This window comes from Capricornis sumatraensis, chromosome 22 (assembly GCF_032405125.1).
Source record: "Capricornis sumatraensis isolate serow.1 chromosome 22, serow.2, whole genome shotgun sequence".
In the NCBI taxonomy this organism is placed as follows: domain Eukaryota; kingdom Metazoa; phylum Chordata; class Mammalia; order Artiodactyla; family Bovidae; genus Capricornis; species Capricornis sumatraensis.
In genome coordinates, this window is record NC_091090.1 from 40857034 (window position 1) to 40879751 (window position 22718).

At 41.9% G+C, this 22718-nt stretch overlaps 1 protein-coding gene across 1 annotated transcript in view; it reads right to left on the reverse strand.

Annotated features, from left to right (window-relative positions):
• Nucleotides 1–8908: 8908 nt before the first annotated feature.
• Nucleotides 8909–22718, reverse strand: part of E2F3 (E2F transcription factor 3) — a 79816-nt gene continuing 66006 nt past the window's right edge. Inside the window, exons 2-7 of the mRNA XM_068961047.1 lie at nt 18786–18897; nt 17361–17580; nt 15814–15972; nt 12386–12500; nt 10531–10666; nt 8909–9171 (exon numbers count right to left, since the gene is read on the reverse strand). Coding sequence (XP_068817148.1) covers nt 8909–9171; nt 10531–10666; nt 12386–12500; nt 15814–15972; nt 17361–17580; nt 18786–18897 — 1005 coding nt within the window. The remainder of the gene's footprint in view (nt 9172–10530; nt 10667–12385; nt 12501–15813; nt 15973–17360; nt 17581–18785; nt 18898–22718) is intronic.

The window sequence follows — 22718 nt, forward strand, 5'->3', positions numbered from 1 at the left end:
ATTGTTGTAGCACCATTTGTTGAAAAGACTGTCCTTTATCCATTGAATTGCCTTTGTTACTTTCTCAGTGATAACTTGACTACATTTTTGTGGTTCTACTTCTGGACTCTCTTTTCTGTTTCACAGATGAGTTTGTCTATTCTTTTACTGGTGTCATACTGACTTAATCACTATGGCTTTATAGTAATTCTTCAAGTTGGGTAGTATCAGTCTTCCAACTGTGTTCTCCAGTTTTGGGTTGGCTATGCTGGGGATTTTCTCTTTCCATATAAAATTTATAATCTCTTTGTTGATATCCACAAAATAACTTGCTGAAATTTTAATTTTGGATTGAATCTATAGGTCAAATTGGAGACAACCGATCCCTTAACAATTTTTTGTCTTCATATCCATGGACACGGAATAGCTTTCTATCTGTATAGATGTTTGACTTCTTTCATCAGAGACTCACAGTTCTCCTCATGTAGATCTCATACATATTTTATTAGGTTTATGCCTAGGTGGCTGCTTCTGGGGGGCACTAATTCAAATGGTGTTGCTCTATCTGAAACTAATATAGCGAATCCACTTGCCTTTGGTTAGTATTTTCATGGCATATCTTTTTCCATTCTTTTACATTTAATTTAGCTGTCTTTGTATTTAAAGTAGATATATTATAAATAACATACAGTTGGCTGTCGGTTTTTTGGTTTTTTTTTTTTTTTTTTGGTGTTTTAAAGGCCAGATTTGGAGGTGATGGCCAGTGCTTTCATTCATTCCATTGCATAGAAGGCAGCCACGTGCCGTGCCTCGCTGCAAGGGCAGCAGGGAAGTGCAGCCCAGCTGTGTGGCCAGGGAGCAGGGAGGTACATGTTGTGATATGTGTCTGTGTCACAAAGGACTGCACACATGTGTGAGAATATTCTTGAAGTAAGTGAGGTCAGCAAGGGCTTGGTCTTTGTACTGAAGTCATGTTTATGTTAAAAAAATGTGTTGCAGAACTCTGCACCTCCCCTGTGTAGTGTCAGCATCTCTAGATAAGGCTAGAACGATGTATTTTGCCCACCTGTTCTAGTTGCTTCTGGAGGTGGTGTGGCAGAGTGAAAAAACATTGGCGTTGAAATCCCCAGTTTGCCACTTATTAACCCTGTGAATTTGAGCAAATCACCTAAGCTCTTGGAGTCTCGGTTTCTTTATTGTTAAATGGGGGACAGAAAGAAACTAGGTAAAGCAGTCAACATTTATGGAGGTGCTCCTGTGTGACACGTTCTGTAGCCCATTGGGAAATAGCCGAGATCTGCTAGTGTTGGAGGGTTTCTTGTGAAGACGTGGGTCGCAGTGGCTCACCATGGGGGCGGGGGCACTGGCAGCAGCAGTGCTGGGAGGTGCCCCTTGGTCTGAGCCCTCCTCGAGTTTGTAATTCACTCTGACGGTTATTGATTTTCACATTGTTCAGTCTTTTTCTTGTTTCGAGGACAGGTGTGACAGCTTCCACACTCTACATGTTGGACCAGAAACCACCCACCACCTCTTTTTGTACAACCTGTGAGCTAAAAACAGTTTTTACATTCTTAAAATGGTTGAGAGAAGTCAAAAGAAGAATATTATTTCATGACAAGTGAGAAATACATGAAAATCAAATTTTAGCATCCCTAATTTTTATTGGAGCACAGCCATGCTCATTTATTTACTGACTGTTTATGGCTGCTTTCACGCTACAGAGTTAAGTAGTTTTGACAGAGACCTTATGGCCCACAATGCCTAAAATATTTATTATCTGGATCTCTCAAAATGTATTTATATTTTCCATCTCCTTTTCTCTCTGTGCTACACTCTGGGTAATTTTGTCATACCAATTCATTTTGATCTCTTTAGCTGTATCTAAACTGCTGGTTTAGCCATCATTTCTTTTCTTCAACAATTATATTTTTAATTCCTAACATTTTATTCTTTTCCAAGTCTCTGGGGCAGGTATTGATCATTTCTTCTTGGTCACTCATTTTTGTAGTACTGTTTCTTAAACACTTCATACCTATTTATCTTATATACTATATCTGGTAATTCCATTATTTGAATTCTTTGAGCTCTAAATCTGACGTTTTCTGCTTCTGTTATCAATGCTGATCTGTTTCCTTTTGTATTTGTTCACCTTTCACTGTGATCTTATATTAGGGGCCTCCCTGGTGGGTCAGATGGTAAAGACTCTGCCTGCAATGCAGGCGACTCAGGTTCGATTTCTAGGTTGGGAAGATCTCCTGGAGAAGGGAATGGCATCCCACTCCAGTATTCTTGCCTACAGAATTCCATGGAAAGAGGAGCCTAGGGGCGCTACAGTCAATGGGGTCACAAAGAATCAGACATGACTGAGTGACTAACACTCTATTTGGTAGATACAGTCTGTGGTCCTATGTGGTCTTGTCCGGAATATGGATGAGTTTGCTCTGCTGAAAGCCAGAGAGATGACTCTGAGCTGGAGCACTAGAGCCTTCTTCCAGTTTATCTGGTTTAATCTGAATCTTAGGTTTAGTTCTTTAGGCTTTCTTTGTTGACCTGAGACATTTTTTTCTCAATTCCAGCAACAGTATTAGAAATGCAACTGGTAGCCAACCTTAGGCTTATCTGTCTTTACTGTTTACATGCTCTTCAACCTTTTTAGCTCAGCTCTTTTTTATTCTTCTGGCCCATGGGAATTCGTTGTAATCTCAGCAGTATAATAAAAAATTTTTTCTGTGCAGTCTAGATGTTTTGTAACAGGAGGTTTCCTGGCCATTTAATCTGTCATACTGCCAGAGCAGGAGTCCTATCCAATTCTTTCTTCTTCACTTAGAAATAACTTTGCCCCCCTGTTGCTGGTTTAGCTCCTTCTCAGTACCAGGTAAGGGAATAATTTCTACACTTTCTATTGTCTCCTTTTCTTTGCTGCACCCCTATGCCTGTCCCTGTCTTTAGTACTCACTTTATTCCTTCGATAGATAACCAAACTTTGAGTCAATGGTGATGGTACCTTCTCTTTGACTAAAGAACAGCTGTACTTTGGTTTCTTGCCAAGGGTAGGATTTGGCTGTGGCTCTTTTCAAGCATCTTGGGTCTCATTTTGCTTCCTCCCATTTCTAAGCACATACAACCTCTCTTCCCCTCCCTAAACTATTGAAACATGCTCTTTGTTGACATGGTTTAATTTTTACTTACTGATGTCTTTATTTCAGATCTCTCCTGTGGAATCAGTGTTCTTTCTTGTTCCTTGGGTCTCCAGAGTATGGCTTAAAGCTAAGTGCTTTTCGTCCTTTCTTTATATCACTGCCCACATACTGTTCTGTCACTTTTAGACTGATTGGTTACTTCTGCAGTTAATGCCATCAGTTACAAATGGCTTTATATGCAGAGATAAGGCAGATGAAAATGCATTGTAAACTGTAAAGTCCTGTACAATGCTACGGGCTGTTCAAGGCTGAGAGACACAGTATAATTTAGGTTTCAGCTGAGGCAACTGTTCCTGAATTTGATTATGCAGCAAAAAAGTCTTAAAGGCTTCTGGAGCTGAAAAGTAGTCTGTACAGGAAGAGAAGTTTGAGTCTTTCAAGGGGGAAATGGAATATCCTATTTAGAAGCTGTTGTGGATTCAATTCTTCCTCTGTTTAAATACAGCAAATTCATTTTTATCAAAGACTGAGGACAAAAGAACCACTGAGGAGTCCTTCAACTTAGCCTTCCAATGGTTTCCATCTCTCTCAGTTTGTAACTGTGCAGAGGCACAGAAGATAGTGACAGCATCCATCAAACATGATGGGGAAGAGTACAAGAAATTAGTGCCAGTGGACAGGATGGCCACAGATCTTCCAGAAGGTGATGTTAACTCAGAATGAACTAACCACGTCAGCCAGGCTGTGGTTCCAAGAGTAAAACTGGGAAGAGGCAAGTTTCTCATATATGTCTGAGGAGGAGGAACTAGGAGACCTTAAAATATTGCAGAAAAAGCACTGGATTAGGATTATGGAGATGGTTTTCTTGGTGAAAAAAAAAAAGCTAAATTGTCACATGAGGACACCAGCTCCTTGTTCAGGATCAGGTTGCTTTCCAGTTCAAATCCTGTGACTCTCTGGTCATTATTAGTTGACATGGTTTTGCTCAAGTTGAAAAAGTAGGCCTTAATTAATGTTTTTGGTTTGTTTATCTGAATCCCCTGCTTATCTGATTCCCTTGTTTCTGTATACCTGATGTGTGCAGGCAGCTACTGAAATTGATGCAGGAAAGAGAAAAGACACACATATTCTTCCTTTTCCCTAGGAACTAACTCTGTCTTTTCTGTTGTATATACTCAAGTCCTAAAACAGCCCAACAGAAGCCCAACATGCCAGAATTTCCAGTTTTGTTACTAAGGCACGTGATAACATGGGGACTTTGTCCCTTCTGTTTCCCACAACACTTTTCAGACACCTCAGCATAAGGAATTCCAGAACTTTTTGATAGGACTCTTTGCACAACAAAGTATAATAGTAATTCCTAGTGTTATAAACGTTCCAGAGTATTTTAAGAAATTGTTCTATTTGTCTTTCAGTCCCAGATTTAAGGGCACAACAGAAAGCTTGCTCTTTGCATTCTGTGGATCACTGCAACTTCCTGCTGTTAATGGTATTTCTGTTAACTTCTGACTGACTCCTGGGTGATTAATTCTAAGTAGGCAGGGCAGGGATTCTCATTCATATCCCAAGGCATGACCTACCATTTAATCTTTTCATTTTCTTTCATGATATCTGGATTGTAGCCTAGATCGGATTCAAGTGCTCCCCAGCTTCCTAGGTACTAGAAGATGAATCCATTAGCTATTCAAGTTTGAGTTATGCCTACCCAGGCAGTCTTCTGCAAATCTTCCTGCCTCCAGATGCATAGGCCCCTAAAGCTCTCTGGATCAGAATCTCTCCTCCTTGTACAGCTCTCCAATAGCAAGGCTTTATCTTCCCTTCATTTCCATTTTTGCCTCAAAGCATCTATCCTTAAGTCTTCCAAATATGGCTTCAGAAGAAAAAATCACTTAAGAGCCTGTCCTCAGAATTTAATTCTCCTAATTAAAACTTATTTCTCTCCCTACTAGACTGTAAGCTTCTTCATGCTGATAAGGATCTATGTCTTTTTCTATTTGGACTCCAGCACTTGCAACCATATCCGGCATATAGTAATCACTTCATGCTCATTCCAAGAGTGACTGAATGAATAAATGAACAACTACTTCACTTAATGAACATGGAGTGAATCGAACAAGAGAGGCAATTACCTGTATTGAGAAATAATCTACTGCCTTCCAGCTCCTTATGAGGAAGAAAACTTGACTTGGTGTTTTCTCGGTGTACAAATCTGTCTTCCATACCTGGGGTGGCTTCTGCAGGTGATCAGAGATATGGCAAGTTCTTTTGCTTCCTAAAGTGGCAAACACTCACAAGTGGTCAAAAAACCTTTTGCTTAATGTTCCCCAGATCCCAAATAAACAGGAAGGCATATGATATTTTGAATTTTTGTTCAAACTTTCCCCTTAACTTAAGCATGTCTTTAGAAATATAATGTAGGAGCATAAGCCAATAGTAAGAAACCATCCACAAGGCTGAACTCTTAAAAAAAAATCATTTTATTGATCCTTTACCATACAAAATTTATTCAAATTACACCCATTTGAAGTGGTAAGATCACAGCTAGAGAACAGGTTACCCTGTAACAAATCTATTTACAAAATCCATCATAAAAGCTTTTTTTTTTTACATTATATTACATATTTTCTTTTTTAAACTAGCATACAACACAAAGCTAAACTGATTAGTAGTTTGCATACTCCCAATTCTGGGAGAAATACTTCCTTTTGACAAAATCTCGTACCCCACAGGAAAAGAAATTCCCACAATCGGACAGTTGCCACCCGACTCACTCTGCAAGGCATCTTCCTTCAAATCCCTCATTTCGTACACACGAGTTGTCATGCACACACTGAGTTCTTACTTTCTTTCTCCTGAAAGCTAAAGCTTTAAATACTGCAATTGTATTTACAGATCTACACTTACAACAAAAATGAACACAAGAACCACCACAACAAGAACAACAAGAAAAAAAAATAACACTCTTTAAAAATTACAAACCAGCTAGAAAATATTCTGGCAGTGTTTACAAATTAATTGCTATTTTTGTACAAAATTGCTAGATAATGAAAATATGAGGAGACTGCATATCAACTTAAATAAAATGATTACTATGCACAAATCTGTACATATAAACACACACCTAACACTGTTTGACAGCTCATGTGTTGCTCTTTATACAATTTACTCTCTAAGGCTCACGCAGTCATAATTCGCATACTTGTAACTTTTAGCCATTTCATGTGTGAGCTTTAATAGCAGCAACTCAATGGTACCAGGAAACCTGCATACTCAGTACTTAAAGTAACACAAATACTGTAGTACTAACCCACTTCGTGTGCCAGAAACTTATGTCAAAAAGAAAATGACTAATGCAAACAGAATACAGTATGGACGTCTACTTACTATACACCAGTTAAGCCCATTAACTGGGAAAGCCTTATGCATGAAGGAACTTTTAAGACTTATTAGGATTCCTTTCGTTTTTTAAAACAATAAATACGGCATCACGTTACGAAAAGGTTTAACGAGAAATTCAACCAAACACACAACCACCTAGCCAGGTGAGCTCAGTCTTTAGACTTTGGGAAAAAAATCAGCTTTGTGCAGCTGGCAAAGAGAATTACACAAAGCTGGAAGCAGAGGCAGCTAACCAGATGAGATAAATATGGGAAATAGGGAAAAGCTTGGCATAAATGGTTTCCCATACAGGAAGAAAACCCCACAGTGCATTTCCAGTAGGCACTTGACACAAAGCTCCCCCTCCCTCCCCCACCCAATGCTTCATCTCGGACCAGGTCCAGTGTGTGTCCAGGGGAGGAGGGTGGGGATGGAGGCCGAAGAAAAAGGAGGATAAACTGCACCTTTGTTTTTCTTCTCAAACATACACCCATGCATACCTACACAAATAGTTTAAAGTGCTGGTGTCATTTGTGTTGACCCCACCACCACTTTGCATATTGTGGAAATCTACCTAGAGTAAATTGGCTGGGGCTTTCGTGGGTTTTGTTTTGTACTTTTCCTAAGGGATATAAGTAAGGAATATTCTGTAAGATGGTATGGAAAAGCCCAAATGAACTTTTTGGCCAACCCAGTATTTCTTTTTTCCCATCCTGTTGAATCGAGTGCCTACCATGTGCCTCCCACTGTGTTGGGCAGAACAGCAATTCAACTCAACCATTCTTGGTGTTGAGGTTTAATTAATTTATTAGATGACTCCCTCATTCCCACAGTCGTTAGCATCCAAGGAATGGATGTGAGGTACTCTGCCACATTCCCAGTGGGAGATGGCCATCTACCCTGTGGCCAATGGGAAAGCCATTCTTGGACTCAACTGGTAGGATTTTGCCGCTGTCAGGAAGCCTCCGACTTGGGATGCCATTCCTAAAGAGTTAAGCAGAAGATGCCCTGGCATCCTGCCCTGCCTTTTTTCTACAGCCCCAGCTTTCCTTGGTCCAACCTGCTCCTTCACAGTGGAAGGGGGAACAGGGGTTCTGGCCAGGACTCCTGTAGCCCCCGACACAGTGGGAGCTCCCTGCTCTCAACGGCTGAAGTGAAGTGCTACTGATAGCATGCTACTCACGACAGGGGGATGTCCTTCTCCCCAGAGGCCTCTCCATCCGACCTCATCCTGAGAAGTGGTCTCCCTGAGTGCAGTGTAAGAGCCCTTTCCCTGGTCACAGGGGGCCTGGGAAGCCCAAGGGACGGAGGGATCCATCCATACCTGCTGCTCCTTGGGGTCTGACCTGGTTCTCTCCAATGGGCCACGCCCCTGTCAGTGAGCTCCACTCGCTCCGAGCACCCCCTCCTGGGGAAGGATGCGAGATGGGGCAAAGCTTCTCGCCGAGGCTATTAAGCCTTAGATCACACATGCTCTGATCAGTAGAGGTTCTCTACCTCTGCTTAAAATAATTTGAATTAGCAAAAACCGCTTCAAAGTAAACAATTAAATTGAAATGGTTGATGGGTGCCACAGGAATGCTTAAATGGCAGCTAAAAAAAAGAAAGAAAGAAAAAAAAACAATCCACAAAGAACTCCTAAGTAGGCATTTGCTATAAACTTCAAACTTACAAATACGTTGGGGGCAAGAGAGTGGGAGTGGTTTATGGAGACATGAAAATCCACAACAGCTTAGAGGGGCAGAACTCGACTGTTCTTCTGTATCTGCAATGAATATTGGAGAACAGTTTCTTCATCCGAAAGGCTGTGGAAGATCTCTTGGCCTCCAAGTGGGACACGCGGTCCATAGCTTAAACTGAATTATGACAGTAATTTAAATATTCCTAAGAAGAGCTGAAGAAATCCATTTCATACTTTTGCATGACTTCAAGTTTACAGTTCCTGCAGTTTCCATCCCAAATTAGCAGACCCCAAAGACATGCATTCTGCGGAGAAGGCACGGCTTGAAATGCTATTAAGGAAGATTGCTGTTTTCGAGTGGGCCAGGTGGCCAGACCCCATTCTACAGCCCATCCGTCAGGCACAGCAAGCCAATCCGGGAGGGAGGGAGGGAGGAAGAGGACGGGTGAGAGACACCTGATTGCACATTTTCTCACTTGCTGACTCATCCAGGAGATTTTGGAGCCTGGGGCAAGGCAGGGCTTTCCCAAGGGAGCCTGCAACTGTGCGTTGATAGACAGTTTTGTTTTTTTTAATTCATTAAAATGTCAGCTTTGTCCTGAAGTCTGTAGTTTACTTCATGATACTATCTTGGAGGAAGAAGGGAGGAAGGGACAACACTGCATGACACATGTTCTGGTTCCATAATAAAAAAATATTGGTTTATAAGGGGAGTTCACACAAAGCATAATCAACTACACATAAAGTCTTCCACCAGCGGGAGCTTTTCCAAATCATAAGCATCAAAGAGATCACTGATGCCTTCTTCCTCCCCGAGGCTTAGGAGATAGTCTTCTTGGAGCAGGGGAGGCAGTAAGTTCACAAATGGTCCTTCTAGGTTGGAAGGAATTTGGTCCTCAGTCTGCTGTAAAAGGTTGGCCGGGGAGGCCAGAGGAGAAAGGTTTGCCATAGAAATCGAGCAATCACTATGTCCTGAGTTGGTTGAAGCCAAGTCTGAGAAGAAAGAAAAAGGTGGTGGAAACAAGAATATAAGTCAGGCAAAAATCTATTCTGGAGGAAGCATATACATGTTGCTGTTACAGAAGCATGCACTCTTTCGCTAAGGACAATTAGATGACGTTACGACATTGTTGTTGTTTAGTCTGTAAGTCATGTCCAATTCTTGTGTCTCCACGGACTATAGCCTGCCAGGCTCCTCTGTCCATGGAATTTCTCAGACAAGAATACTGGAGTGGGTTGCCACTTCCTTCTCCAGGGGAACTTCACAACCCAGGGATGGAACCCATGTCTCCTGTATTGGCAGGCAGATTCTTTACCACTGAGCCACTAGGGAAACCTGGCATTATGGTATAGATCACCTCTTATACTACTGTGCATTGTTAAGGAGGGACTCTGGTCAGCTTTTTTTTTGTTCTTGTCTACTCACTCATCTTTTAAAATATCAACTGTTAACAAACAAGAATACAGGTAGCTTCAAAGATTAGAGACTAACAAGTTCAAAAACAAGTTTCTGATACCAGTTAGTCATCCTTTAGGAAAAACAGAACAAAACATGCAGACGGAAAAGCTGGCTTCCCCATAGAGATCACTGATTTTAACTTAGTCTTTTTTTTTTTAACAACTAGCTTATTAAAGATAATTCTGAAAATACAAATAAAAGGACACATCCACTTTGAAGTTCTAGGGTGGGGGGAAAAAAGTGGTCTTTGGTTTTACCATTTGAAGTGCCTTTTTTTTTTCTCTCAATGTTAAGTCAGATCTGATTATTTAAATCACTTCTTGCTGCTATCTTGGGAGGGAGAAAAAATGAAGTACATATCTCCAATCTGAGACAACAAAAAGACTACAAAGAGCTTCCTTTGCTGTGGAGACAACGAAGGGAGGAATTAGATTTATTTTTTCTTCTCTTCCCTTATTCTCTCCCCATCACACTGGGGGGGGAAAATTAAGATAAAACTTCTTGGGCAAAAGGCTTCCTTCTCCCAACTTTTTTTCAGTTCCCTCTCCAATGATCTGTGATATCACTCAGAGGTATGTGGCCAAGTATAGCTGGTGGTTCAGCTGGACAGCTCACACCTCCACTCTTCATTTTCGCTGGTTTTCCAAAACATTGCAAAGAAACCGTTTCTGCTGATAGCAAAAGCCTGAGGGGACTCCATTAAGTGGGTGGAGGAGCCGTTTGCCCAAGATCATTATTTTCTTCTGCAAACTATTCGGAATTTTTTTTTTTTTAATGTAATATTAATGATAGAAATTTTTGTTTCTTGCCAAGACTTGTGATTCTGATACTGGATCCTTCTAGTTACCTTCATTTTTAACATAGTTTCCAAATGACAAAAGTGGAATTTTTACCTTTGGAAGTGGGTTTAGGGATATTCCCATTGTGGTCTTGGTTGTTTGTTTTCATTGGACTGTGTGTTTCAGTCTCTTCTGGACACAAATAAACCTCAATGGGTCCTTGGGTACTTGCCAAATGTATCTGTAGGCTCTATGAATAGAAGCGAGAAAAGTTCAAACTGGAAGCTGTTTTGTAATGTTCATGGAAAAATGGAAAGTAAGGGTAATTTTCGTTGTTGCGTTTGCTTCTCCACTGGTAGGCTATCTCAGTCAATGACTGTTAACCTATAGAGCAGGGGTCAGCAAACTACAGCCCGAAGGTAAATCCTGTCCACCAACTGGCTTTGTAAATAAAGTTTTATTGGGAAAAGTTACACCTATTCTCATTGTTTATCTGTTGCCTCTGGCTTCTTCTTCTTTTTTTTTTATGCTGTAACAGTAGGGCTGTGCAGTTGAGTAGTCACAACAGACTATAGGGCTCACACAGCCAACAATATTTACTTTCTGGCTCTTTATAAAGAAAAACTTTGCTGATCCCTGCCAAGAGGAGATGAATCTTTTTTTAAAAAAAATTTCTTTTATGCAAACTATTAAAAGGTCTTTTAAATGTTCCAAATACCATATTTCCATGTTACTCATTCCTGAAGAGTAGATTTTTTTTATATTGAACTTTAATCGCCACTACATGAATAGTAAGTAGTCTTAAGTGCTAGGAACTGAGTTTAATAAAAGAATACAGAACACTTACATTTAAAATTCTTCATCTATGTCATAAACCTATTATGATCATTTAAGACGAGAACTCTACACTAGATGGGAGTTTGTAAATTCCATTCTTTTTATTTTGTGTGCATTCTTTTACTACATTTCTTTATCTTATAGTCTAAGCTTGTATTATCAAAGTATATCTGAAAACAATCACAAAAATATGCTCTAATTCTCATCTATCAACAATCCCAAAGTCTCATTTGATTGTGTAAATGTTAATGCGTTATAAATAAATAAATTCTTTAAATGTGCTAAGATAAGGTAGGGAGCTACTTTAAAACATCTATATCTCTATTCATGGTGGGGACCATATCCAGGGTAATCAACATAAAAGTCCCCACTGGTTCAAATCAATCAGAACCACCAGATAACAAATTATGAAAAAGAGTAAACCACAAAAGGGACAGGGCCCCATATGCCACTTTGTAAACTATCAACCACTTTGAGTTGAATGCTCTGCTATGTTAAAATTAGACCTTATGGACATTCAATACACAGCAAGCTGTTCATATGTTTTTAAGGTTAGGATTAAGTAAAACAGATGGGGAAGAACTCTCAAGCTTTCAGGAATATATGGATTTTAACTGACGTCAATGGTTCTTTAAACACTAGGCATTCCAATTTGCAGCAACACGGATGGACCCCGAGAGTGCCATACTGAGTGAAGTCAGTCAGATAGAGAAGGAAAAATATCGTATGACATCCCTTTTACGGGGAATCTAAAAGGAAATGGTACAACTTACAAAACACAGACTCACAGACTTGGAAAATGAGCTTATGGTTGTGGGGGTAGGGGGACAGCTGGGAGTTTGGAATGGTCAGGTACACACTGCTATATTTAAAATGGATAACCAACAAGGACCTACCATATAGCACATGGAACTCTGCTCAGTGTTATGTGGCAGCCTGTATGGGAGGGGAGTTTGGGGGAGGACGGATACATGTTCTATGCATGGCTGAGTCCCTTCACTGTTCACCTGAAACTATCACGACATAATCAGCTATACTCCAATACATAATAAAGTTTATAAGGAGAAAACCAAAAAAACACCGGGCATTCCAAAAAGATCTCTGCAGATGAACAGAGATGTTATCTCCTTACCTCTATTGGGTCAGGCACTTCAAGTCTTGTTTCTGGAGGGGCTTTCACAACTATAACAGTTTGGTCTTTAAGGCCACTAATTTTTCGAATATCTTGATATGTAACATAAGCTAACGTAATGAGTGTTAAGGAACTCTTCCAACTAATTGTCTCAGATGTAACCACTATGAACAGAACCAAATAGATGCATGGAAAACATTTTAAGTATTCTACGTCTTATTATCTCCTTGTAGATCTTCCAAACAACAAATCAAATATATAGCTTTTTTCCTGCCCATTTCTAAAAAGGCCATGGCTACTTGAGATATTAACATAAAAACAGAAGCAGAATAGTTAAACTCTCAAAAGAAAACTAAAACTCAGTTTGGTCAGGGCTTTTCAAACCAGATTCTGAATGTTCTGTCACTCAAGCTGAATGACGGCAGAATCTCAATTTACAGAAAAAATTTGAGCTCTATTAGCCACAATTTTGTTGAAACTGCAGTAACTTCTATTTGCTACTCTACTATTTGAAAGTGTCAGCAGCCACCCAAAATGAATGAATGAGTAGCAACTACATTTATCCGTGGAAGAACTCCAAGTCCCACTCAGGCAGACAGCTTGTTTTCTTAAGTGCACCTGGGCTGGTTGTGCTATAGACTGCTTGCTGATAAGAGTGTCATTATTTCTCTGTTAGGGAAACTGTCCTTTCTATAATATTATTAACTACAATATTTTGGTGCTCACAAGGAGGAAAGCAGCTTCCAGATGCTCTGCAAACTAAATGATTAAGGAAAAGAGAGTAAAATCATATTCAGTACTCTCAGTAGCTACTTCTGGGCACTGAACAATTCTTTAAAGTGCCCTGACTGACAGTCAAACCTAAGAGGATATTATGAAAGAATATGGTATTTATTATATGATAAAGGTATTTGTGCAAGCTTGCTTAGAGAGACAGGCTTTGACTTGGTGCTACTAGAGAAGAGGTCACATAGCTTTCTTTTATAAAGGATAGGGAATAACATAATTAATCTACAATGGCTTTAGCCAGTTGCTTTTTTATATTAACTTACCAAAAAATGCCTAGGATGAAACAGCAAATCACAAGCCAATGAAGGCATTTCCGAAGAGAACATAGTGAAAGGAGTCTGTGATCTAATATGTTCGATACAGTCATAGGACTTAGCCTAGAGGAAATGATGTCCCTTAGATTAGTAGCTTTTTATTAGAAATTAAAGGAAGCTATGAACCTACTGTCTAGAAAAAAACACCTTCACCCATAATCTACATGCACATTAAAAACATTTTTTTTGGCTGCACTGAGTGGAATGTGGGATCTTAGTTCCCTGACCAGCAATCAAACCTGCCCCCTGCAGTGGAAGTACAGAGTCTTAACCACTGGATCCCCAGGGAAGTCCCTGCATGCACATTTAGGGGCATCTCTCACAGACTATTGGAGTAGGAAATGGCAACCCACTCCAGGCTTCTTGCCTGGAGAATCACTTAAACAGAGGAGCCTGTGGGCTACAGTGTTTGGGGTCACAAAGAGTTGGGACATGACTGAAGCAACTGAGCATCCAGCATCTCACAGCCTAGCATGTTAAGTCTCAGTAGTTCAGACAACAGCTAATTTACTGCTGAGCTTGACAGAACAGCTCATGCAGGATTCTAGGTTTTAGGTCATCTGTCTCATCAAGGAAGCCAATTGCTTTCTTTATGGAAGACTTGACAGTTGTGAATTTTTACTGAGAACAGTGGGGAAACTGATAACTAGGTACTTGCCCCACAGCCCACTGTCAGAAAGCTATCTGACAACTTATTAAAATAAAAGCTCATCTACAATTACCCAACATGCTACAGGAAGGAAAATTTCAACACATATGTGAACAAGCTGTACCACATTCGGAACTGGATGGCAAATTGAAATAAATTGTGCAAACATATTCTCTAATCTTACAAACTTGAAAGTGCTTCCCCTGTGGCTCCCTCCTGAATTTGTTTCTCAGGATAGCAGTCCCTGTAAGGAAGCTTTCACCTTCTGCCACAAAGGCACCAGAGAAAGCTAATGTAGGTGATAAAGCTACAAGTTGCCAATCATGTGTAAAAACCACACCTCCTCCTCTAAGGGGGCTCCTGACTACACAATGTAGGAAACAGCCCAGCTATAGCTATTCTTATTTCTTCCCCTGTAAAACCACCCTGGAGGGCGGGGTGGGCGTCAAATCATCACACCTCTTCTCCAGCTCACTAACCATCAGCTGACAAGGTTAATCCTTTGGCCAACAGGAAATGAACAATTGAGTTTTTTTAAAAAACTGCTTGAATTGGAAAACAAATGTCTCCATAACTTTAAGCGAAAGGTTACTTTAGATGAGACTCTACAAGAAACTGGGCAGGTCACTTTTTATTTTTTGTCTAACGAAGATAAATGTGGAGCTAAAACTAGAGACAGGATTATTTAAAATACTGGTTTTGTTTTCTACTAATAACTGAGAAGATTGCAAAATCTTCTTGTCAACACAATGAAGTAATCGCCCTCCTCTATGGTCTGACGTGAAGTGATGACCAGTAAGTTCCCTTCAAGCAGTCAACAGACTGCCAGCCAGTTAAGAACAAGAGTTGGCCTTCTAGTACTTTTACATTCAAGGACTAGAAGAATGGATAAACTGAGATTTCTTAAGCCTTAGGGTGCTTCTGAAATCAGTTTTCAGTGCTGTGATTCAGCACTGTTGCTGCTGTTTAGTCCATCAGTCATGTCTGACTCTGTGACCCCATGGACTGTAGCCCACAAGGCTCACCTGTCCATGGCATTCTCCAGGCAAGAAGACTAGAGTGGGTTGCCCTTTCTTTCTCCAGGGGACCTTCCCCACCCAGGAATCCGACCCGCCTCTCCTGCATTGGCAGGCAGATTTTTTACCACTGAGCCACCATAATGTGCTTTAAAAATTATAGAACAATTCTTCTTACACTCATTCAAGTCCTTCAACTATAGTTCGGTCACAGAGTCAATAAATTCCAACTGCTTCCAATATCTGATGAAATGAAAACAGAATATAAGAACCCCAACAATGACAGCTAACACCCATCCAAAATCCGGGAAGCCTAAGATGAATCTGCTGAATGTTATCATTAATATGAATACTGACACCTTACAGATCTCATGAATAGTGTTGCCCTATGCTATGAATGTACTCGTATGTCCCAACCACACGTGAATAAAACGCTTTAAAAAATAGTTCCCGTCTGGTTATCAGAAGAAAGATGATAGGATACAGTCTAATAACTATCATTCCATACATACTGAATACACATACATCGCCCCCCCCGCCCCCAACTTACTTGGATAAAACTAGGGTAAAATTCTACCTTGCACATAAAAGTCAGATGGTCAACTCTGGAAATAGTCTAGAAAGCACTGACCCCCACTGAACAGGTGGCACAAAGGATATCTTTGATTCTCTGAATCCTCGGTTAACAGTTTGAGGTCCAGGGTGCAGCTTTGGATCAGTTCATCTAATTTCTTCTCTTCCTGACTGAGCTCGGTCACTTCTTTTGACAGGCCTTGACACTGGGCCAGCATGCCCCCGTCCTCAGACAGACTGCAGCCCCTGGAAATCCAAACACAGACTCTGCCTGGCTGTTCAACGGGCCAAAAGGGTGGTGGGGGCGGTGGGGGGTGGGTAGGGGTGGGGCAGTGAAAGGTAGGGCTGGGAGAAATGGTCCTTCGGGTAAATGTCCCCTCTTGAGGCAGGAGGTCACATTGCTTGTTAGCAAAGTGTTAAAATTAGAAAGTTTATACATTTTTTAAATACATATAGTCCTTCACTTTTCACACCATAGAAATTAAGTGAAGAAACACTGCTATTTTCAGGTTTCTTTCCTCTATAGGAGGCCTGTTTCTTTAGAAGACTCAAATTCAAAGGGCAGAAGGAGGCAGCTCTTCTTCCTGCCACGTGCCTCCCAGCGGGGAAAAAGAAATGGGGAGGGGGGTGTGGGGGGAAGGAAGGAAACAGTAAGGTAGAGAGACTGGAAGGAAAAGATGGAATCGTTCAAAAATTCAACCAAACATCATCCCAAAAAAGCATGAAAAACCTAGGTAATTTCTGAGGGTCTTATATCAACAACTAAAAAGGAAAAGGAGGTTAAGGAAACACAGATGTGCTGGATGCAAGAACAAAGACCAATCCCCAACAGGTCTGTCTCAACCACTAGCTAAAATGGGTTACTGAATCGTCACAAAATTCCAGAAAGTTCAAGAAAACTACCTGTTTGTTTTATTATGTTTGAAGCAGTATTTTTTCAAAGTCAACCCATAACAGACTAATTCCCTCTAATAAGGCTTTGGAAGTTGCTTCTCAAATACTGGGTGTTCAGATTCTCTGTCCGTAATTCACAAATGATGTGATCACACATTTAATCACACATTTAATCATGCACGTGGGTGTGTAGGTGACAAGTATTATCATCTCGGCTTTCCAGAAGGAACGAAGGCATTTGTCTTAATTTACACAGAAAGTGAGTTAATCTGCAGTGAGAACCATGGATAAAGATACTGTGTATATACACGTATGTGTTCATACACAGCCATAGACAGTTTCTAAATTCCTATTAGAGACAAGCCAGAGGCCTGTGTAAGCATCTATTAGATTACATGGGAGCACACATGCTGATATGAGGGTGACAGTCGGACAGCAAGTTACTGTACATCTGCAGGGCCCTATTTAATCCCAGGATCCCCTTGCTTGAGGCTGATTGAATATAAATCCTTTTATCTACAATACCATCTAAACAGAAGGTCTCTTTGTAAAGAGACTTTGAACTTCTGGCTAAGGGAACTGAGGAGAGAGAAAAGAGTAGGAGAAAAAAAGGAATGAAGTGTGGGCATGAGTGTGAAAGCTGGGGCTGGGAGAAACCCCGCTGCAGTTTGCAAGGAACCCCACCCCCAACCCAGCCCAGGGCCAGCAAACTGGAGGTGGCGGGGGTGATCCATACTCACATCCACTGCACGTTATTTTTAGACTTCTTCTTAATGAGGTGGATGCCTTCCAGGACATTGGTGATGTCATAAATCCTTCTCTTTTGCACCTTCAGCACCTCTGCTGCCTTGTTCAAATCCAAGACCCCATCAGGTGATTGGCTCAGTAGCTGAATGAACTTCTTGGTGAGCAGACCAAGGGATGTATCATACCGTGTTTTTTCTGAGGGAGATTTTGGAGCTTAAAGAAAAACAAAAACCAAGCGGGTAGGGGGGATAGGGGGAAAGGTAAAGAAATGAAGGGTTTCTTTGCAGTCAAGCAAGCCCCCTCTCCCCCAGCAGCCCAGGTATTAGCGTCAGAAGTAAAGCTGTTGTTGCTGATGTTTTTGGTGAGTCATAGAAAGCTATAAACTGCTTTATTAGAAAAGGAAGGGATGGAATAAAAATTCCTGTTTGATGAAAGTGTTTCACTGTGAATTTCTCAGTAGTTTTTATTTTGACTTATCTTACTCTCTGGGACTAGTGAAGTATCTCATAGATGGTAGGTGTTCAAAACTATCTGTTGAATGAATGAAAAGTGCTGTAGCCTCATGGAATCAGCACACATGGAGCCTTAACTCAATGGGTTCAGACTGTGAACCTCTCAGCTTTTGATGACAGACCCATCCTAACTGGCTTTTCAGACTCCTTTATCTGTTTGTATATAACTTGTTTACCAACTTTTCAAATAATGTAGATGAAGAATGCCTAGGAAAGTCTGTCAATCCCATCTCCCATCCCTCTGGTATGAAATATCCCCATTTAATATTGTATTTACTCTCTTATAGGTATACAGGTCAAGGGTTTAACTGAATATGACACACAATTTGTGGACTCCCTAATTCATAAACTACAGGTTAGAAGATGAAGTCTAAATTAATTTAGCCTCCACATTAAATGCCAGAGACATAAAGGACAATTAAGCTATTTACAACCTCCTTTTCTCTCAAAGAAACAAGGATTGTGTTGATGGAAATGCAAACTAGCTGCAATTCACTGGTCTCCATCAATTCTTATGCTGCCATATGCTGAGCTAGAGATTTAGGCCAACGGAGGTAACACCTAATGCCCAGCTAGCCTTGGTCCCTCAAGTAAGGTCCATGTAGGCAAGTTAAAGTTAGATTTGACTATGGAATGGTACCAAAGAGTTTACATTCTGAGTTGAAAAACCAAACTGCTCACATCAACAGAGGCCTCCCCTGAAGTCAGCATACAGGTAACAGGACTCACTCTGTAAACCTTTCACTGGGTGTCTGCAGACATATTTATTTTTTTGGACAGGCAAAGACAGAAATGAAAAAGAACCAAACATGCCAAAACTGTCCACACCTCGGCGTCCCTTCAGCCACAAGCTCTGAAAGTTGGGAAGCTCACACCTGGGGGAGGGAGAGACGACAGAATCCTTACTTTTTGGGCTGTCTGGACTCCGGAGTGCCGCTCTTCCTTTGCCCTTGGGGGTTTTTAAACCATCTGAGAGGTACTGCTGGCCGCTTTCTCCTAGCTCCAGCCTGCGCTTTGCCTAGAATAAGAGAGTACAGTTGTTGGTCGCGGGTCATGTGGACGATCACAAGTGAGGCTGCGGCCTGGCTCCTGCCAAACGCAGCAGGCTTGCATCAGCCCTACCCTGGCCCCCTTGGCCTCCTCTGGGTCTCAGGTCCCTCCAGCCTGGGCTGCCTGGAACCCTCCAAGGTGGGGCTCTCGCCTCCTGTGCACAGATGGACAAATCCAGTGATCCTTCAGGCTTAGGCTCTGCAGCCACTTTGTTCACTTACTCATGGATTCCACACACGTGCCAGGCATGGGGCTGGAGACTAAGAACACCACAGGGGCCGTGGAACTTTAATTCACTTTCCCCTAGCAAACCCTGGCTGCTACCTTCATCTCTGACCTGGACTGAACCCCCTTCCATGTGTTCCCCCAAACACTCTAGGTTTGTTGGTATCATAACACTTGCTGGATATGAGTTATTTTACTTATCTGTTTCTCATTTCCTTTAAGGCAGGGACTGTTTCCCATTTATCTTTGCATACCTAGGGCTTGGCACAGAGCCTGGGTTTCTGTAGGTATTCAATCACACACACAGTCTCTCTCTATACATATACATATACTGATATATTCAATGAAAGAAAGAGTGATTGAACAGGAACACAACTAGTCACAGACTACAAATGGTCATTCATCAGAATAAAAAAATACCACAAACACTCAATCTTGGGCTTCCACTAGGATTACTTTCTGCATTTTGTTATCAACCTGGGCAAACGAGAAGTTCTCACCCAACTTTTTCATCTGATTTTCACTTTAAAAATATCCACTTTCTGTCTTCTGTGTACTGGGCTCTGGGCTTAGGGAACAGAGCTAAGCAAGACAGATAAAGAGTCCCTTGGTTCTTACTGTGTAGAGACCAGGAGAGAAGCCAGATAATTAAGTAAGTAACTGCTGACTGCACGAGTGTGAAGGGCGTTCAGACAGGGGTGGTACCAGCTAGACACCCACATGGCAATGTGCATTTAGGCTCATTTCAGGGCGGATTCTTCTAATGAGGAGATTCACAATTTCAAAATAACTCCCCATGACATAGACACCGAAGTAACAACTTATCAGCTGATGACACATATCCAGGTTCTCTACGGAAAAGTTATCAGCTAAATTCATTCTGTTCACTACAGTGGCCATGAGCCACAGGAGGCTCATGTGAACGGACATGTGCTGTCCATGTAAGACACATGCTGGATTTCAAACACTAAGGGTGAAAGAGCTCATGAATCTTTTTTTTAATATTGATTACATGTTAAAATGGTGCTGTTTTGGCTTCATTAAATAAGATACTATTAAAGTGATCATTTTATCTATTTCCATATCTATACACACACACACATATATATCTTTTTATTGTGTGGCCTGCGTTTGTGGCACACATTATCTTTCCACTGAGCAGTGCTGAGCTAAACATTGTCCACTCCAAAGGCTCAGAAATGACAATTAGCAAATTAACTCTGTGTGTGTACTAAGCAGCTTCAGTCGTATCCAACTCTGTATGACCCTATGGACTAGCAAAGCCCGCCAGGCTCCTCTGTCCATGGGATTCTCCAGGCAAGAATACCGGAGTGGATTGCCATGACCTCCTCCAGGGGATCTTCCAGACTCAGGGACTGACCCTCCCCCGTCTCATGCCTCCCGCATTGGCAGGTGGGTTCTTTACTACCACTTGCCCCACCTGGGAAGCATGTCATCATCTGCTCCCAAATAGTCCGTCAAATCCTTGTATGGGCCTGTTGCTTTGGCTGGCCCAGCGAACATTCCTTCTTCATCAGGCAAGTTCCCTGATTGTTCTTTGGGGAGCATCTCTTCCCAGAGACAGGTGTATCCGTGCACACAGGTGACCCGGACTGGGCTTGTCTTTCTTTCCATCCTCCCCCTCCCCCACAATGATTGAATCAGATGACCTAGAACCAAAGCTGGGTGAACAAGGCAACCCAAGGAAGTTTTCTGGAACTGCTAGGAAGGGGTGTGGCTTGTTAGTAAGGTTAAGCTGTTAGCCAGAAATGGCCTGAAAATGAGGCCTCCCCAGGGGAAAGCGGAGTGAGGAAAAGCAGAGATGGGAGTCTGAGGCCATCCTTCAGAACTCTGCGTAAGGTCATGAAGTTGGTCTTCCCCAGACTTTTCAGTTACACTAGCCAATAAAGCCTCTTTTTTTTCCTCAGAGCACTTTGAGATGGGCTCCTGAAGGTGTGCTGAGGACCTTCTGAAGGACCGACCTCCTGAAGGAAGGTGAGGTGGGCAGAGTAAGAGCCTGTGGAAATGGCTGAGTCACGACGGGCTCCAGTGCAATGTGGAGCTGGCGTGCATCGCTACAGAGGGACAGGGTGTGGTGGCCACTTCTTGTGGTCTTCAGGAAATTATTACTGGGAGAGACAAGCTTCATTTGAGGCTTACCTAAAAGTAGAGAAGGAGAAAAGCTCTACAGCTCTGCTCTAGAGATGCTTTCTCTCTGTAAAAAGGAACCCAAGAACTTAAGAGAGCTGTATTCTCTGCCCCGGTTAGCGCCCACAGAAGGAAAGTAAAATGGGAAAAGAGCTTGGGATCCTAAACTCGTGCACCCTACAGGCTGCATCCTCCTGACCCCTCAATATTATGAACCATCTGCTGGCCAGCAGCCTGGGGACAAACTCGTTTTTGCTTCCCCACCCTAGGCTGTTGTTTCTAACTGCTCTGAGGCTAAGGTCTGTGGAAGCAGTAGGCTGCGGGCTGGGGGAAATTCTGAGATCTGTTGCTAAGAAATTCAGATTCAACTTCAAGGACCAGAACTAGTCAGGCTGTGTGACTTTGGTAACCAAGCACCAAACCAGAGTGGACCAAATCTCAATACTAGATAGAAAATCGACTCAATTTGAAAGGCACCCGAGAAACTGACGGCCTATGACACCTCCGTCTCTAAGGGAATCAGTCACTAAGCCTGTGAATTTATACCCAAAGGAAATGAAAGAAGGGCACCCTCAGAAAAATCCTCCCAAAGGATAGAAATCAGAGTGGCCATCTTGGCCCCACAAGCAGGTCACATCTCCAGGAAGCCTTCTGCTGCGGGGAGGACACAATGCGCTTTGGGAGGTGAACTCTGTGTGTGATCTCCCCTTTTTCAAATGGAAGTTTAGAGCTATCCTGGTACCTTTCTTCCACTGGGTAGTGAATGGGGACTAAACTGAACCACACAGAACTTGTGCAGGTCCTAGATCTGAAGACAGGCACAGTAACAGGACTCTGGGGGAAGGGCTCCACATTTTGATATATGATCCAACAGCATTACCTTAATGGTTACCTTAGCAAGTTCCAGCACACATGCTTGCTGAAACAAACAAGAAGCCAGATGGGAGGATTTAAACAGGGCAGGTAGTCTCCACCTACACACCCCCTTGCCCTGGGCAGAGCAGCAGCACAGAGGAAAATCTCCTCCTGGTTATCTCAATGTTTGTTTGCTCTTAGTCTTGCTGAACGGAGAGCTACCCGGTTTATAAAGGGATCTTCATACTACACGCCCTCTACCAGTAAAGCAACTAATACATCTGGTACTTAACAGAAGGCCCAGCCATTTGGTCCTGAGGAGGAGTAAATGCTGACCATGAGCCATGCAGCATCTTCCTGAGCTGTCATTATCAAGGGTGGCTTTTACTGGAAAGGAAGTATGTGCTAACTTTAGGACCTCAGCCCCAACTATGATGACATGACTCTCTATGGAAGAGTTGCACCATTAAGCGGTTCAGAAAACATACACATGAAAATAACAGGAATAACTGTCAGGCAGCCAAGCCAGGCAGTTCCAGTGGGAACATACATGGTTTCTGT